At 39.3% G+C, this 19,465-nt stretch overlaps 1 protein-coding gene across 1 annotated transcript in view; it reads left to right on the plus strand.

The window, feature by feature from the left end:
* Positions 1 to 19,465, plus strand: part of LARGE1 (LARGE xylosyl- and glucuronyltransferase 1) — a 283,588-nt gene that overhangs the window by 243,173 nt on the left and 20,950 nt on the right. The window contains exons 11-12 of the mRNA XM_080590550.1: positions 4,519 to 4,674; positions 17,264 to 17,427. Coding sequence (XP_080446676.1) covers positions 4,519 to 4,674; positions 17,264 to 17,427 — 320 coding nt within the window. The remainder of the gene's footprint in view (positions 1 to 4,518; positions 4,675 to 17,263; positions 17,428 to 19,465) is intronic.

The following is a 19,465-nucleotide window of genomic DNA, read 5'->3' on the forward strand; positions in this document are numbered from 1 at the left end:
ACCACAGGAAAGGACAGAAAAGAATATCCTATATTCTCTGATTTCCTAAGGGCTGAAGCAGATTATCAAGATCTATCTTTGGGTAAAAAATGGAAGGGATTGTGGTTAAGGAAACATTTGGCCAAATATTTTGTTTGGAGAGAGCAGATGCTTTGAGGGAAAAATGGATAAGAGCACTTATAGAAATAATGTTGTGTTAGGTAGTTTAGTGGTTTGAACATTGTATTTGAAATACTTAATGTCTCCAAAGAGGACAATGTGGCTGGAAACTAAAGAGGTTTGCTGGGACTTCTGTTTTCAGTATATTTCTATGCAGGTAACTGACCTTAGAGCCCCCTTCTACTCCCTGCCTGCATATAACGTCCTGTTACCTTCCAGCTCAGAACCCATTGTCAGTCTATGAAACACCAACTGTGTCATCACTTGAGTGCTGTGAGTCAGAATCTGGTGAATAAATGGGAACTACCAATTCAATACGGTGTGTTTCACTAGGTCACAAATATATGGAAGTATTCCGGGAGGCTGGCTGAGTGTAATCAGTGAGAGGTGAGGGTTGCTGATTAAGTAGAATGGTACGAACAGAAATGTAGATAGTGCCAAGTTGCTTAATGATGACTAACCAAGTGTTAAATAGACGTGGAATTTTACGTTCTGATCTTTCGGTACTTAAATAGCTGAATTAGGATTAAAGAGTGCATTTTTCTTAGTTCTCGGGAGGCCTTGATCAGGAATGGGAAGGATCCATGGGACAGCCGGGAGGCTAGCACTGTTCTCGAAGTGTCCACCCAGATAATGTCACTGGTATTCCATATGTTCCAGGTGCAATTTCCTCTGTAAGCCGACAGAGCTTTGGAATAGCTAAGAAACTAAGAAGGAAAATAGAAGCAGAAATAAATGCAGTATTACAGTGCTATTCAGTCTTAGAAAGGGGATATTGTAGTAATGAGATTTTTAGTTCCTAGATGCTCTTTCTCTTTTTAATGTAGCTCAGTCTGCAAAAAGCGGATTCTGAGTTCGATTTTTTTTCTTCTGGTTTCCCTGTAGTCTCTTTCCAACTGATTTTTCTTTTTTCCCAATCAATTTATTGTTGCCCACAGTAAAGTTTCTAATGTAATGGCCTTAGCTTTACCTATGCAGGCTGCTGTCTTCATCATGTCACTGAGGCCTGTGACAGCCCATCCAAGGATGTTTTGGCCTGTACAACTTGTGGTGTGGCAGGAAACCAAATCTGACAGCTACAGTCAGAACTCAAGGTGAATTTGTGGTCTAACAGAAATAAAATAAAATAAAAAATATAAAACGTAGTCTTTGGATGTGGTATTATATATCAATGGTTAAGAATCTTGTTGCCTTTTGAAACCTAATATTCTTTTTTTGTGCTTTCATGTATGACATAATATTTCTGAAATAACGTTACATTTGAATAGCAGCCTGCTCTTTCACTAAACCTGTTTTTTGGTTTCCCTACCTCAGGTCATCCAGATGGTTGCATAGTTCCGTTATGTTCTCTAGCTGCACTGACGTGTACTGTCTTCCTTGATTAAAAAATCAGCTTTTCTGGGCAGTCATCAGCTGCATTCAGCTTTCTTCAGTTCACTTCAGGCTCCCTTGACATCTGTACACATACAGCATCCTGACACTTTTCAAATCTGATCAGATCTGAACCACCAGCTAGGCCCCTGACACTTCCCAGACTTTGTACACGCAACAGATTTGGAAGCAGAGCAGTGAACAGGCTCTGAGCTGACAACTGCAGTTGTCTGTCTTTGACATCGTCCCCCACACAATTTGGTAGAGGCATCAACATCGCTACTTGGCTGCGATGTGACAGTGTGTGTGCACTGATGGGAAATGCCTGCAATGCTGGGGAGCCTGTCCTGTAACAGTTGTTGAGTTTATCATCGTCAGCCTCTTCTGTGATCGCAGTCCCTAGTGTGAGGGGTCAGAGGGCTCAACGGGGGCACAGGATGCTCATGAAGACACCCAAAAGAACACTCATGAATCATAGGTGCAATAGGGAAAATACACTGCATTTTTGCAGTGTTAAAAAAAAAAAAAGCACTTTTGTTCCATTTCCCATGTTTTCAGTGTTCTTTGATCCGCTCTTAAAGAAGCACAAGTTACCAGCAGACTGACAATTTCCCTTCTATGCCTGCTTGAAAAAGTGCTTGCTAGCACCCTGTAAAACTGTGTAGCAGCCCTCTAAGTACCTTCAGTCCTGTTCTCCTATTATGCTAGCTTGTTTCCCTGAGGTAGGATTCAGTCACTGAGATCTTTTTGCATACATTTTGGACCTGGTGCTTAGGGACTTGGTTTAGTGGGTGACATTGATGGTAGGGGGATGGTTGGACCAGATGGTCATTAAGGTCTTTTCTAACCTTAATGATTATATGATTCTATGCCTTTGCTGCATTTAAATTAAATGGGTAAATACGTCAAGTTCTTTTCAAAGAACATAAGTCTTGGAGATGCACTTTTCAATGGAGAAGATCTGTCACCTTGAGTATATGCCGTGTCCTAGCAATTTTGGCTAATGCCTCTTTTGTTTCCGTGTTGTTTTGTATTTTCTGCAAATATTGCAGCAACATATTTCACAGCTAAGGTACACTTTTGAATATGTGAACAAATGTAAAAGCAGCAAAGAATGTAGCATTATGTGGGAAAAATATAGCAAATATTTTTGTACAAATGATTTCCAAAATTTATAATGTGTAGATGCATCATGAACTTGATTTAAGATGTTCCTGTAATTGGAAAAAGTTATTTGCCTATTTCTGAAATGATCTTACTTCTCTATACTTGCTTTTCTGTAACTTGTATTTATGGCTTTTTGGCATCCTAGTAAGTTTCTCTTCTCTTCTCTTCTCTTCTCTTCTCTTCTCTTCTCTTCTCTTCTCTTCTCTTCTCTTCTCTTCTCTTCTCTTCTCTTCTCTTCTCTTCTCTTCTCTTCTCTTCTCTTCTCTTCTCTTCTCTTCTCTTCTCTTCTCTTCTCTTCTCTTCTCTTCTCTTCTCTTCTCTTCTCTTCTCTTCTCTTCTCTTCTCTTCTCTTTTCTCTTCCCTTTTTACTTTTATCTTCTTTTCTTTCCCTTTCCCTTTCCCTTTTCCCTTTCCCTTTTTCCTTTCTTTACTTTTTCCTTTCTTCCCTTCCCTTCCCTTCCCTTCCCTTCCCTTCCCTTCCCTTCCCTTTTTTTTTCTTTTTTCTTTTGGGGGGTGGGGGTGGGGGGGAGTATACTCAGTGGAGAGGCTGTCTTGTTTGCTGAAGTTAGTACTGGAAAAGTTCAGGCGATGTCCTGTTCTTTCCTCCTGTGGCTTACTCATTCAGAAGCAGAGAGGGTGATTTAAGAGGGCTCCCTGTTCCTGCGGAGCTGTGCTGCTGACACCGAGGGGACTGGGCTCATCTGCTCAGGGCTGCTTCTGTCCGCTCCCTGCCACAGATGCAATGTGCAGAGCAAAGCTTACCACCCCACCAGCTCGGCAGCTGGCATTGCAGCTCCGTGGCTCTGTGTGTGAGTGACTCGGTGCCTTCACGCAATTCACTTAATGCATTCAGAGAACCTCCAGAACTCCTCACTTGGAAATGTTCCCAAGGGAGACTTTTTTTTTTTTTTAATTTCTTTAGAAGTCACAGGAATAAAACTGAATACAAAGCACTTGGTTGTTGGTTGTTTTGTTTTGTTTTTCTTATGCCTAAAATATAGCCTCTATAAAATGAAATCATTCCTGCAAGCCACTTTTGGCTCCTTGATAGTTTTTCCTTAGGGCCCCATTCTCGTTCACACTGCCAGGGAGCAGTGCAAAGTCGCCTGGATGTAAATGAGAATCAGGCCCTTTATGTCAGCATTAGAGTTAAATCTAGGCCAGTGTGAGAGTCATCTCCCATTAGTAGAGGCTAAATACCTGCTAGAAATAGGAATTCAAGGGGTGAAGCATTGTGCTGCACCACTATGTTGTATAATGCAACTGAGATCAGTCTTGTTTAAATGAAGCAGTGGAGAAAAGGGAGGTCAGATTAAATTCAGTCCTTTTTGAAGGGTGTACATAGATACAGGAATTCATTTGAGGCTTTTTCTCCGTAGTGTCTAGCAAGAGAAGAGTCTGCCTGGCCTGAAACAGTGAATCAATCAGTCATATGGAAATCTGAGATTAATGCTTAATGTTAACATCCCTGAATCCCTCATAATGCCACCCTCTTCAAAAGAGCCTATAACTGTAGGGTCTGTCATTAGACCAGTGGCAGCATTTAGGAGGTGCTGCATCACAAACTTGAGCAGCACCCCAACTCATATGTACAAGTTATGCTATGGACAGGTTTGAAAGAGCATCATCTGTACAGTATGCAGTCACTTGTGAAAGACATGATGAAGCTGTCCAGATAAAAAGACAGAAGGAAGTCGGTGTAGTTCTGGGGTTGGTTTTTTTGGTTTTAAGAGGGCAGTAAACTAAACACACACAAAAATGGGGGATAAAGCAAATCTGTGTTCTAACAGCAGGACGTGTTTTCTCTTTTTTCCCTCTGAGGTGATTCACTGGAACTCACCAAAGAAGCTGAGAGTGAAAAACAAGCACGTGGAGTTTTTTCGCAACCTCTACCTGACATTCCTAGAATATGATGGGAACTTGCTGAGACGGGAACTCTTTGGCTGCCCCAGTGAGGCAGACATTAACAGTGAAAACGTAAGTGGTATGTTTAGGGCTTGAAGATTTTAAAGGGTGTTTCATACAAGGCACAGGCTACGTGAAAACTTGGAGAATTGGCGGTGCGGGTAGGGACTCAGGAGAATTGAGGTCAGTGCTCAGATTCCAAGAGTGATGCTGTGCAAATCGTTTAATCTCTTTGTGCCTCAGATCCTTGCCTGTAAAACTGACGTACTAATCCTGCCTTTCCCCTCTTTCGTTTTTGGTTTGTGTTTTTTTTGGCTGCCTTGCTTTTTAAAAATCCCCAACAAAGGTAAGATCGCAAATTGAAAATGAGGATTCGGGCTCTTAATTCCATTAGGCAATTCTGCAAATCTCGCCCTTAGACCTAAAACTTTCCGGGGAAATGATTGTTTCTTGCTGTCTGTTTATTCAGCGTAAGATGATGTTGACTTTGGCTAGTAGATACTAATGCACAAATAATGAAGAGAAAATGAAAATATCAAGACTGCTGGATTAAATCTATGAGTTTTTGCCATAATGCAAACTGTAGAATGAGTTAATACTTCATAGTACGCACGGGCTGTGAGACTGCAGTTTTTTTCTGCCCTGCCTCTAACAAAGCACAGCAGCAGTTATGTGTATCTGCATAAAATTTGCAATCAGAACCTTTCAGATGAAGTAAATCCTTTGAAAATGGTTGAAATCAAGGATGTTTACATACAGATGTTCTTATGTGTGTGTGCCTTAGTACATATAGTTCCAATGTAAAAAACTGTTAATTGAAACACTTACTCACAGATGTGTACAAATTCCTTGTGTATAATGTGGTCTCTGGAGATTTCTAGACCAAGTATCAATTTTGGCTACATAGTCTGAAAGGAAATACAAAGGAAGCTGTAACCTTTTATGTTATCTTCAAGAAAAAAAAATACATAATTATCTAAAATATACAAAATTCTCTATATAAAAATCAATAAAGCAATGCCAGTATCATATACACATTAGCAGTTAAAAGATAATCAATAACATCATTGAGGCTTGTAGTGTTTCCATTTAGTCTGTGGATGAAATGACCACAGGAGATGCCATCCCCAATTTTCTGACTTCAGCACTCAGATATTGGATAGATATATTCTAGCCCAAGGCATGGCTTCCCAGATACTCATTCAACCTTACCACTGTCTTCTGAAAGAGGTGGGGAAACGATGAAAAAATGTCGTTAAACATTAACTCGAGGAGACTGGAGCAGAGACAAAAGAAAGAGAGAGAGTGCACACCAAGAGCAAAAGCACATGGAGAAAAAAAATCCTCTGCAAGAGTGAGGGGCTTTTAGAGAATCAAGTGAACTGAATGTGATAAAAGAGCACTAAGAGGCAGATGGTCAGAGACATCAGTACGATAGATGGAGTAGGGGATAGGAAGAGAAGAGGGAAGAGAGATGTTGAAAGAAAAAAAAGACAAAACAAAACACATCTTCTTTATCATGCTTTAAGAATGCACTTTAAAATTATTCTGAATTTGCAGTTGTGTGGGTTTGAAGAGCAGGAATGCAGCCACAGACTTGTTGCTATATTTTCCAGAGCTCTGTAAGTCCTTAATAAACAGATTTATTCCAGATGACAAGTTGTTGGGGAGCTGTGCACACTGAATGCAAGTTCTTGCTGCTGAAAATGGCAGTTGTGAAAGTTAAAATGGCTCATTTTACTGAACTTGTATCTGGTTGACAGACACTGGAAATGACTAACTCTTCAAGCCTGTTTCTTATTCAAGACAAGTAGAACGCAATATGGTGTATGGTATGGCTTGTGTCTGAAAAGGAAACGTAATGCATTCTTTCATTTATAAATTAAAAAAAAAAAAAGATACTGGAAAAGAAAGAGCTAGACATACAAAAATACATGAGTCTTAACTTGCCAACAGAAACCAAAAAGTTAACAGCCTTCTATCAAAACAACTTGATATAGAAAAAATCTTAACTTTGGATAGCTTAAGATAGCTTACTTAGGAGAAGACATTGTTATTAATTAGTTACCCTTCATGTAAGCTCTGCTGGAAAATTGACTATGTCCTTTTTATTGTAGAATACAAAAAGCTAGTTTCAGCTTTGATGTTATGAGGCCTTAAGAATAGGATTATTAAGAAAACCTCTCTTTCTCTCTTTCTCTCTCTGTCGCTCTCTCTGCTGTAGCACACGCAGTGTCACAGGTGTCCTATTAAAATACAGTACATTCCAATGATCTGTTGCAGGATAATCTTCAGAAGCAGAGCATCTTGTAAGGTGAGCAGGGAGCCACTGTTTGTCATCCCTCCCAGAACAAGAACTAGGGGGCATGAAGAGAAAATAGCAAGTAGCAGGTTCAAAACAAAGGAAGACATTTCACCCAAGATGTAACAAAGCTTTGAACAGGACGTAATGTTGCTAAAAATACATACATGTTCAAAAAGTGCCTCTTCGTGGAAAGAAAATCAGTCAGGAGCTGTTGTGCTTTGGTGCAGGAAGTTCTTAAACCCAAGTTCAGGACTAGGAAACCGTTCTGAGGAAACATCGTCGTACACTTGCACTGCTTTTGTACTACTCTCTAGGCTGCCATCTCACAGCTGGAGATGGGATGCTGGGCTAGATGGACCTTTAGTCAGCCAAGGCACCCATACATTTCCATTAGGATTCCTAAGCATATATAGTACATAAAAGGCTACAATTTTTGCAAGGTCAAGTATGTATAAGGTAGGAATTGCTATTTGATTTATGCTATAGCTGTTATTTTTCTGTTCTTCTCTGAATTGAGACTAGCAGCCCCAAAACACAATTGGGTTTTATTGTGCTAGGCATTGTATATATGTAAAAGATCCTCCTTCAGCTGACTACTCTTCTCTGCGCTGTAGACCAGTGGACAAAATGCTGGAATAGCTCCACTTGTTTTATAATCAGAGAAAATTACTAAGCACTAAATCCTCCGAGCCCTGTTGTGGAAGAAGCAGTGGCTTGTTATGGGGCTGTCACTCATAATCTGTCTGTGGCAGAATTTACCCTTAAGGTCTTTTTCCAATATGCCAGCCATTGCAACTCTGCAGTTTAATATTTGTAATGATGCTTTATTTGGAATGCAACCTGTAATTAAGGAATTTCATTTGTAATGCAAATATCTGTGAAATGTAAAAAGAAGTGTGGCAATGGGTACCATTGGGCTGGTTCTGTTGCTCTAAGGCCCTTTATGCTTCTCATCAGTATTGAGATGTCCTTAAAATGAATGTAAATTACACGTTTTCTTTTTTTAAGGACTCTTTACAGTGCCAGAGAGATATAAAGGGGCATTAGTTTAAAACATAATCAGATGTTACATTAATCTGTCACTCTTTCTCTGTGTATGTATGTGCATGTGTGTATGCTTACATATGTCTGTATATATGCAGATGGATTAATATTTTCTTTTATTTTCTTTTTTTTAATGTTTGCTAAGGAAGTATAATACCACAGACTGAATTTCAAGAGGTCTAAATAAAGGCAGTCTGGGGATCCTATACCGCATAGTGCTGATCTAGGCAGTTGCTGATCTTCAGCTGTACCAAACTGCACTGTTAATAGGTTCCAAAAAGTTACAAATAGGAATGAACAGAACAGATAGGGCTTTCAAAATCAAATACTGGAGGCAAAGAAATGCAGACTGAAAAATTTGGAGGTGCTGAGGTAATTTTTCTGTTAATGTAAAAGTGGTTATGTGTATGTCTATGTGTACATACATGTTTCATCCTTCCATTGAAATACTGAAGCTGAAAGACACTGTTACAGGGACAGACTGTAGATGGGGGCCTGGCACATGCTCCTTGCCACAGAGCAGTACTGTAAGTCCCCTTCATTCAGGATGTACTAAAATGAGATTACACAGAGCTGGCTCTTCTCTGCAAAGTGGTATTACAATCACCCCTTTGCCTTTTGTGCAGAGTCTGGATGGGAAATACAAACGTGAAATTCAGAATATGAACCAAATCCTCCTGTAAACACCATCATTGACTCAAGCAGCCTTTGAAGCCAGTCCTCAGTCGCTCCATCCTACTGTTCCATGCTATTTCCCGTTCTCATTCCTTTTTTATTTTGATACAAGATTTTGATAGAAGATTTTAGGGAAACCCTCCAATTTAAATGTTTTCTATTGTCTTTTAATTGTTTTGTACAGCATTTCATTCTAAAGGACCTACTGCAGCATCTGAAATACTTAAACAGGATCTTCTGTCTACAGGTCTGTAGTTGCACTATGAGATAGATACTTTAAGTCTGATTTTAGCACACAGGGGCACACACTCAACCTTTTAGCATTCTCATAAAACTCGTTTCCTGCAGACAGCTTCTCACCAGGTGCTTCTGCCAAAGCATTAAATCTGAAGGTTGAATGGGGTGTCCCCTATTAGTGAAGGCTGTGTCCTGATCCAAAGCCCAGAGCAAGATCAGTGGGAGCTTTATCACTGGCTTCACTCAATTTTGGAAGAAGAGAGCAGATTCCCCTTAGAGAAGACTTTTCAGAAAAAGAAAAAAAAAAAAAAAAGAAAGAAAAATTCTCCCCAGATTTCCATCATTTTTTTTCTTTTCCCATTCATCAACACAAAGAAGCAATGTAAAAAGATCTGGTTTTCCTGGGAAAATACTTGCTTAGGTGTATATTTACTTCCTAAATGTCTTTTTACTAATTTATTTTTTCTGTACAAAACCAGAGATTTTTAGTATTAGCAAATGGCTATGCATTCCACCTGGTAGTATCCACCAGAAGGGCAGGAAATTGATTTGCCACGTAGCATAAATTCTATTCTCAAATTTAGCGATTTCTGAATATCTAAAAGTGGATTGCAAAGGGAGCTTCCAAGTCGGTAGCAAGAATCAGACTGATGCTGTGAGTACCCTTTGCTCCTGCAGGATTTCAGAATACTGCATCATCAGTAGGACTGAGATTTAAAAGTACTATTTTGTCATGACATAGTCTTTCTCTAGTAATAACAGATGGTTTATGGCAGTTCTGACGGGAAATCCTGACTTCCCCAGCTGTGTAGTTTCTATTATAAAAACTGTTACTGTTATTATTATTAAATGCTGAGCTGGTAGAACATCCTTTTAGTTGCCTGAAACTTCCGATTAGATTGCTTTCAGCTGCTTACAGTGCTGCTAGATGGGGGAACTGTGAACTATGTTTCTTTTTGCCATGCTTCTATGCCTCCTTTTTTCTTCTCTCTGATTTGATTTTTTTTTTTTTTTAAGGGAAGCATGGGAAAAAGCTTGGGGGGGATTGCCCACACTGCAAGCTCTGATGACTTCTTCATGGATATACTGCTTACCTCAGAGAAGGAGCTGACATTTAGCAAGAGTGACTTTGGGGCCAGGAATGTGTCTTTTGCCAGGCTGGTGAAAATTTATGCAAATTATAGGGCTGAAAAATCCCACTATAATTTACACATCTTCAGCAGTGCTTTGTTTGACTTTGAGGAGGCTCAGATCTCTGGAGACTCCTTTGGAGTGTGCATGGATACGTCTGATCAGACTGTATATTTGCCAGTGCCACCAAAGAATTGAGCACGCTGCAGGCGGGGGACCAGGACAAAATGGGCATTTTCTGTGACTGTTTCTCCTGAATACTCTGGGCCTTTCTGTCTGACTGGACAGGAGAGCTAGGAGCAGGAACCTGCTTGGTCTCTGTTCTGAGAGAGATACGTTTCCCTCACTGCTGTCCAGACAATATGGAGGAGAAAAAATCCCCATTCACATATGAAAGGGATAATATCATAGAATGGCCTTTGTTGGGAGGGACCTCAAAGATCATCTAGTTCCAACTCCCATGCCATAGACAGGGATGCCACCCACTAGATCAGGTTGCTCAGGGCCTCATCTAACCTGGCTTTGAACACCTCCAGGAATGGGGCAAAAAGCCCCATCAAAAAAGCCAGGGGATAAAATCCAGGTCAAAGGCTGAAAAGGAAAAGAAGCCTCGACAGAGGTTCTGGAGAGAGAGAGTGTTTGGGGCAGGAAGAGGAAAGGACTGCTGGGTGCCTGTAGGAACAGACTGTTGGCAGACTACTTGATGTTACAAGGCCTTGTTGGGCTAGAGAATGGGCAGGGTCTCACTCAGCAAATTTTGACCATAAAACTTGCTACACAAGAAGGAACAATCCGGGGAAACAAAAGCAGGGAGACCAACCTGTCAAAGCACTGTGGTACGAGGGTGGGCTGGAAATAAGCTCTGCCAAGAAAGTGTGTCAGGAACCTGGGAAGGAAATGCAGAGAAGTACCAAGGTCTCACAGCTGCAGCTGAGATCAAGAGGAGTTGTGCTTCATCTGTACAGAAATGTCTATGATGGTATGCATGCCAAGAACTTGGGTGCTTAATTGTGTTGATTATTCACAGTAAAGATAAGCCATTATTTCAATTTCACAAGAATATTGTCCATTTATTCATATACTACAACAAAATTTTTCTTGTTAAGTAGGCTTTTTCAGACACTATCCTTCTCGTTGTCCCAAGCACCGCTTTGTTTCACAGATGGCTCAGTTTGACCCATAGCAAATGTACAAAATTTTATGGCATGGGAGGAATAAGGATTTAATTGACATGGGATTAGCCTGGTTTTTATTACTAATCACTGGAGAAGCAAGAATTACGTTATGTAGGTCATTCCAAACAAGACTCAGTAAATGCTTTTTCCTCCTTACATCATCTGTTTTGTTTATGCCATCCTAAAGGCAGCAGTTAATTTAATTTTTAACTTTAAAAGTGCTAAACGCTGCAACACAATTGCCTACTGGTGGGAACTGGGGCAGCTACACAGGAGGAAATAAAACTGCTGCATTTTATAGCCAGATTGTAGTTTCATCCTGGGCTGGTGTTATTTTTCATCTGTCTCAGTGGCTAAGCTGAGCTGGTTTTGTGCTATGAATCTTAACTGCACACACCTGGGAGAAGGAAAGATGATCTGAAAGTTAAAACTTTTCATCTGAGCAGCTCTGTTCCTGTTGTGTTAGCATGATATTTAGTGAGTTACTTAAGCCTTGTGTCGTCTCACTTTACCTTAAACACTTGAGGAGAGAGAGATGCCCATATACCGAAGGGATTTATCCCCTTCCCCAAGGTCTAAATAGCCCTCTAGGCAAAAATCGTTTTTTGTTGGGGTTTTTCTTAAATATCACTAATATCAAAGAAAGTATTTCTGATCCTGGATTTTAGATTGGTCTCATTTATGGTGGAATCCTCTAGATTTTGGTGGGAAGAAAATTGTTTCTGTGACACAGCAGTTCAAACAAAGGAAGCTGATCGCTGATCTGCTTCTGCTAGGAACAGCCTTAGGAAGGGAGATTTAGGAGCTAAATCAGGTTATGACTAACCAGTTCGTCAGTGAAAGGTACATGCTATGTGCCATGTATCATATGGGTCTGCTGTCTATCACATGGATAGAAAACACCACAAATGTATTAGTCGGACAAGTAGACCTGGTAAATGATGAGGATTCATGGTAGAGTTAAATAGCTTCTGGCCTGCCCGTGCTTGTCTGTCCAGCCTAGCCTCACAGGCCACCTGAGAAGTGAGTGGTCTGATTGCCTGCCACAGCTGGTCATCCCAAGAAGAAACTTAGCATGTACTTTCGGATATGTCTGTCTCTTTGCTTTGGTCTCATGCGTGTCATGGTACTCTGTACGCGCTACCATTTTTATTTCAGAAACAAGTAACATCGTGATGCTAATGAAAGCACTCGCTGGTTCCCACTACACTATTTCCTAAGAGAACATCTACTGTGCACACTCTGAAAAGCACATCACTTTTCAACTGCGAGAATGTTTCCTCGAGGTGAAATTTCCCACATGCTCAGTGGCAAGTAGCCTTAGCCTTGAAAGTCTTGTAGAAAGAGTGAATCTCATGATAAGCAGAGACTTGCTTTTGTGAAATGCATGCTGTCACTCTAAGGATGAAAAGTGTTAGCTATAATAGGCATTTTGTTGTAAGTATTATGGAGGGGTTCTTAAAGGGGATGCCATCTTTTTATCAAATCCAGCTGACATTTAGATCCTCATTTTGATGGTGCACTGTGTTTAAGTAAGCCTCTGTTTGTATAGATCTGTCAGATCCCCATTAGACGCTCATCTTTTCATAAAGGTATAATGTGGGAGCAAACCTTAAACCAAGCTGTAAGTTCTTTATCCATAAATAATCGTTCCACGCAAAATACATGCTGCAGATAAGATTATATCATTAGAAGAAATTTTTGTGATCATGTAACTGGAAAATAATGAGGTAACTCATAAAGAGATAAGTTTAAGGCTATATATGTGACTGTCTTAGACAATTACTTGTCTTTTGAATGTTGCGCATCATTAACACTTCATTTTAAATATGTGTGTAAAAATGGCATATGACTTTATGCCATATGTATTTATAGATTGTGTGTGTCTCTTCACAGTAAAAGGAAGCAGCCTTTATACATGTGTGATACTGGGGGTATATGAATGTATTGAGAGAGAAATTGAAGGAGGGGAAAATACTCTTAAACTAATGAAGCATTGGTAAAACAAGTGAGCCAGATATATCCAAAATCTATCCATAAGAAAGGAAATGCTTACATTCCCACTTTACAGATACAAAATTGAAGTAAAAATAGATTCTGAATGTAGTCCAATATAGGGTTTGTGGAAGACCCAGACATTTTACCTCATATTTTCTTTAAGCCTCACTTCCATTTATGAGGGGCATGCATAGCAAACAAGAGTTTTGGGCTTTGCTTAAAAGAGATGCTTTTTTTTTTTTTGAGGAGAGTCTGTTTTGGTTTTAATTATTAAAGGTATGGCATGAAAGTTTTTTTTATTCCTGAAAACATATTTTCTTTTTTCATCCACCCCATCTTATGCCCTTAGTGTATTTTAAGAAACACAAAGTAGAAACCAAAGACACTGTTTTTTGTTGAGCTCTGACATATTACAAAGATTGGCCATTTCTTCAAAGAAAGAAATGTAGAGGCTTCTTTGGCCCCACTTCTCCAACCTCTCTTCTTTCATTAATTTGCCTGCAAACATCAGGTTCGGTTTCAGCTGTGTTGCTGTTTGCCGTTAAATAAACCCAGTCTTGGAGAGACAACAAGGCAAAAATGGGTTGGAAATTTTCCTTTCCTACTCTTGCCTCCAATAAATTTATGTCAGAGGGCAATGAAACAGCAATACTGCCTAAAAGAATGATGAAACTGTGATGTCAATGCGTTTTTACAAGTACAAAAAGATGACATGCCCAAAAGAAGGGATTTTTTTCTTCTATATCTCCAAAAGAAAGGGATTTTTTTCTGCTGTAACTCATTTTATGCTGTGCAATCATTTGTAAGAGTAATAAATAAGAAATGCACATATGGTGCTCAAGTCTTTAATATCTGTCCATATTAATTTATTTTAAACATTCTATATAGAAGTTGTAAGATATTTGGGGGAAGTTACCAGTATTCTGGATTTCATAGTCCTGTAACTAAATGAGATTGTTTAGAAAGTAGGTTATGGTATTTCACTTTACAGTATTCTCCCCACTTCCTATTGTTGTCAGGCATCAGGAAAGAGAAATGTTCAAATAACAAGCTGGCTGTTTCCAAAGATCTGATTTTTAGGTCGCTGGAGGAAAGAAAGGGGGAGGTATTTGTTTATTTATCCAACTTCAGAAATTGGCAGCATTATTGCATTATGCTGTGATATCTGTAACAATTTTACTCAAAAATAACAAAACCCACAACAAAATCGTCCTTGAACTAGATTGAATAAAAGAAAAAAGTGGCTAGCCTGAATGTTTTAGGGTGCAGCTGACTTTCCCAGTCCATGCAGTCCTCAGCTGGCAGTTGCATGGACTGGCTTTTTGCTTCCCAATGCGTAATCCTGCGCAGCACCCACAACGTTGGTCCTGATTTGTGCATGTCACATGATTGGCTTCAGTGAGATACCTTGTGAGCTTACATGTTTTGCTGGACCAAATCCTAGCATGTCCAGCATTGCTTCCAGCAGGAAGGGAGTTTTCACGTGGATAATCACATGCTGTATTTCTTTCAAATGCCTGTTGCCTCCCCATTGCTGCAGGATAAGCCCATCCTTAATGCAGACTGCTTGCCACGTGCACAGTAACAGTACTACGGGCCAAATCATAGCCTGTCCTGTACTGATTGTTGCGTCTGAAGGAGCATGCCTTATGCAAGCTGTGTTTGCACAGCCTGCAGAGAAGGTCTCCTAAGGCTGTCCAGCAGTTTAGGCTCATGGTATGAGCAAGAAGGAATTGTACAAGTGTTCCCGCAAAGCATTGGCAAAATCCTGACCCTAAGAAATGCAGTGGAAAGAGCAGGTTACCCTTTCCCCATAGCAGAAGGTGCCGTCTGGTGCTTGTGCTCTCCATCACCTCCACGGGAAACTTTGTGGCTTGGTGACTTTCACAGCCAAAATACTGGAGCCTCTAAGAAGCTGTTTCTCTCTCCTCTTCCCCCACCCAGGGCTCTGTAGTATGCAAAGCCATAATTGATCCCAAAATGTTATTTTGTAACTTATAATTAAGTATTTATATCCTCATAGCTTGCAACCTGAATATATTCTGATAATCATTCAGTGACTGCCTGATTAATAGCTGCTGTACAATTATAAACTTCTAGCCTTGTCATTTGTACATACAGCAGGATGGGAAGGTATCCCTGAAATGTGCTTTGCTATTATCTTAACCATTTACATTTAAAGCTCCTTGATAATTTTGATAAGGGCACACTAGTATCTCTTTTCAAAGGAGAAACAAAAAGATACAATATTCTTTATAGTCATTGTTGTAAATATTGGGTTTAATTCAAATATTGTTTGAATGTGCTTTGGAAAATAAAGTACAGGCTCCGCTGAATCATTTTGTAAAGCAGATTTGTAAAGCAGAATGAATGAAACTCCAACAATATGTAAAACAACTCCCAATTTCTATTCCACCAAAAGAGATCTTGATTTCAATAGAAGTTTTGCCTGAGTAAAGATTTGTCAAGATTCAGGCTCTCATCTTTCTAAAAGCAGTCTCTTCTGAGGGACATTTTAAGACCTGTGCAGAGCAATAGCAAGGAAGAATGAGATCCTGATCCAAAACTCATTGAAATCAAAGGAGGTGTTTCCATTATTCAAAAGAAGATTAAAGAGTGATATACAGGAGAATACCAGGAATTATTCCATCAGCTGTCACAGAAAAACATTCAGCTCTAAGCATTATTGTTGATGGCAGCCATTATGCTTATAGTTCTAAGAACAACAGCTCTTGTTCTTAACACGGTGTTAGAACAAGAAACGCCTACATTTTCCAATGTTTTTCTTAATGATACTGTTGTAAACTATTACTTTAAATCATTCTGAACAGAACAGAAGAGATTTTTGAATCTAAATGAATGTCTATAATTCATAATGTTTATTTCATGAAACAATTTGAAGTTCACGGTGATTTTATCAAAACTTGTATATATATAACATGAATATTTGTCTTAATTTATTCTTTACTGATAAACAGGTAATCCTGTCCTTCTTATAGGATATTTTTTAAGAAATGTAGTGTGAAAAATTATACCTTTACTAATAACCTACATTTTAGAGCAACACAAACAGAACTATATTTGATGTGTCAACAACATGTATAATTTTCATCATCATTACATTTTGTGGAATATTTTACAGCAGGGATGACTGATTTTTCCTTTAAAATGAATGCATTTTAAGAATTCTAGCCAGATGTTTGTCCTTAAATAATATAGTTCAGTGATGGAATTGGTCAGCTGTATAGATGTTTGGTCAGTTTTTCTCTTCCTCCTTTGCCTAGAGCCAAACTTTTATTCTGTTAAAACTACAGGAATAAATGACTGAGGATTGGATTGCTTTCTTTTGCCTGTTTTGACTTTGAAGTGGCTTGGTTTTCAGGGAAGCCAAGAAATACCTGTTCTCTGCTAATCTGGCATCCTTTTGATTTCTCAAACCAAATATCCAGAAGTACAAATCCTGTTAAAAATATAGGCTTAAATCTGGCTCTTCCGCAGTTGAAAGATTATTTTTATTTCAAAATTATACTGGTGCAGATACATAAGTCTCAAGACACTGACTAATGTTCAGTTTAAGCTGTTACTTTTCCAGCTGTCTGTCCATGCCCCTAGCAGCAGTTACTGTTCTCCAACAGAGGCAGCAGAATGGGAATTGTTCAGTCCAGGGTACAAGCATAACCTACTGCTGAGTCTCCTCTGCTGGAGCTGTATGTCTACAAGTAGTTTAAAATACTGCTTCTAATAAAGAATGGTCTTATGCATCTCATTGGAGCATTAGCTCTGAAATTTGGCAATTATTAAATGTGATTGTTCACTGTTTCATTGCTACTCTGGATGTTGTAAGACCATAATATGTATTGTATATACAATACATAGATCATAATATAATGATCTATCTGCCTCATCTGTTTGCTTAGGAGTGCTTTCTTCTAATCTCTTGTCCAGTGACTTGAAGGAGTGAGACTTGGGAAACTCCTGCTATGGTTGTTTCAGTTCCACTCCCCATTGCTTCATGCTGCAAGTTCCCAATCTTCTTACTCTGACTTGCAAGAGGAATAATAAAGGACTTATCTTTATGTCCACTCTTTCCTTTCAGCTCCAGAAACAGCTGTCTGAGCTAGACGAGGATGACTTATGCTATGAATTTCGTCGAGAACGTTTCACCGTCCATCGCACTCATTTGTATTTTCTACATTACGAATATGAACCCGCTTCAGACAACACCGATGTAACACTGGTGGCTCAACTTTCAATGGACAGGTAGGCAAAATCTCTTGTTCATCTGGAAATGTGAGACAATGAAAATTTTATGACAGTCTCAGAGCGTTTCAAGATATCCATCTATGTAATGCTTTAGGGAGAAAGAAAAATGGCTTTCACAGAAACTTAGATATCATGCTGTAAGACCTTGCTTAAATTAGGAGTAGCACATGTAGACATCACACATGCATCCAGACTTCAGTTTGCAGTAAAAGCAGGAGTATAGGTGGAGTTCATGTGAGGCTAAATACTGGAACTGCATGGGTTGTTACTTGTCAGAGTTGTCAGGCATTATTATTTTTTGGAGTTTCACAGCAACTTAGGAAAAACAGGAGATGTTGGTGATGGACTTAAGCAAGCAGTGTTAGCTGATCAAAAGGTTTTTCACAGTATTTCATCTTCAGACAATGTTAGTTTTGCTTTCATTGGTATTTCCCTTGCAGAAAATTTCAGTTAGTGGCTTGATTTTCTTATAATGAGAATCAAAACTAAACATTTTAATTTCAAATTTGGCAGTTTAAAATAAAATATTTTTAGTTATAGTGTGCTAGTGGGAAACAAAATATCTCCTTTTGATAGGAGTCCCTTCATTTTTATACAAATGTTGATTTTCGGGATAATATCTGTGGTTTAACTCTTTCCAACTTTCAGTTCCAATGTAAAGTGGAATTTAACTGGTATTTCATTTGGGAAAAAAGTCCATTTCATGATAAGCTCCACCTGTGCCTTTCCGATTCCCGCCATTGTCACGTTTCAGAAGCTCTGTCAGTGCAGTCCATATCAGCCAGCTCTGTGACACTTTGAATTGTCAGTTTCCTTTTTCCTCAGGCTTCTCAGTTCAAATCTGTTCCAAACTTTGTAGCTGCTACTATCAGAGTGGGTGATAAAATGGGACAGAACTCCTTGTGTATAAGCAAGCAACTCATACTGTATTTGGCGGAGCACATGCAGAATGCTACATGACCTGTGAATACCACCACTGCTACACCAGTAGAAGGTCAGCAATATTCCATGAGGGTCAGAGGAATTCAGATTAACAAAAGATTTGCAGCCTGTTTTAAAAATAAAAGTGAACAGATGAGGGCTGTTTTGTTTCGGCAGTGCCTCAGCACTGCATCCTGCACATCGTATTATGATTTGCTATGCACATCGGTGTCTGTTCTATTGATTTTTAATTGAGGAAACATTTCTTAAGTGTTCACAAACCTTTGAGTAAAAAACTAAAGAAATAAATTAAGCCAGACCCTGAGTGAGTGCCACAGTAAATTAGTAGAGTTAGTCTGTGCACATGGTATATTTTCCCCCCAGAATTTAATTCAAAAGAATGAGCTGGGGCTCGGCACTGATTCACTGGCACTGATGCAAAGTCTGAGCATCTGTTTCTCTTTCTGGATCCTCACTGGGGCACATGTTTTTATTGATAGACAGAACCACACATTTTTATTCAGGAAGAACAGCCCTCCTGATACCGTGCAGGAAAAATCTTCCCTACTTCTTTGGTGTGCTGCTATAAATTATTGATTTGAGTTGGAAATACTCTCTTTCAGCTAAAATCAATAAATAATATCATACCAAAGAGCTGTTTAGCTGCTTTGTTTTCTTTCGGTTACTGCTTTATTTTTTGGTACCTTCTTTAGACCACTTTTATTAAATTCCTCCAGCATAGCTGTAGACATTTAATATTAGTGTCTCAGATGTAAGATGGCATGTACGTAAACAGTGTGCTATATGCTATGTTGCTTAGTTCTTTCAAATGATCATCCGACATAAGGAAAGGCAAAAAAAGCAACTCCCGGTTGTCTCCAATTCTAGACCTGCTGGAGTTGAGACTGACATGACTTGTGACAGGCTTACATTTGTTTGTGCTATAGGCTTGGGGAATGGAAGACAGCGATGCAGTTTAGGAGGTAACATTAATGTCTTTAGATAGAGGCTTTGAGAGCGACTTCATTCAGTGTTGTTATTGGTCTCCTCTTGTACTGATGTGACAAATTTGGTCTGATAATAGCTTGGTTGCATCACAGGCTTTGTATGTGGC

Source organism: Anser brachyrhynchus (genome assembly GCF_964034855.1).
Source record: "Anser brachyrhynchus genome assembly, chromosome: 1".
In the NCBI taxonomy this organism is placed as follows: Eukaryota; Metazoa; Chordata; class Aves; order Anseriformes; family Anatidae; genus Anser; species Anser brachyrhynchus.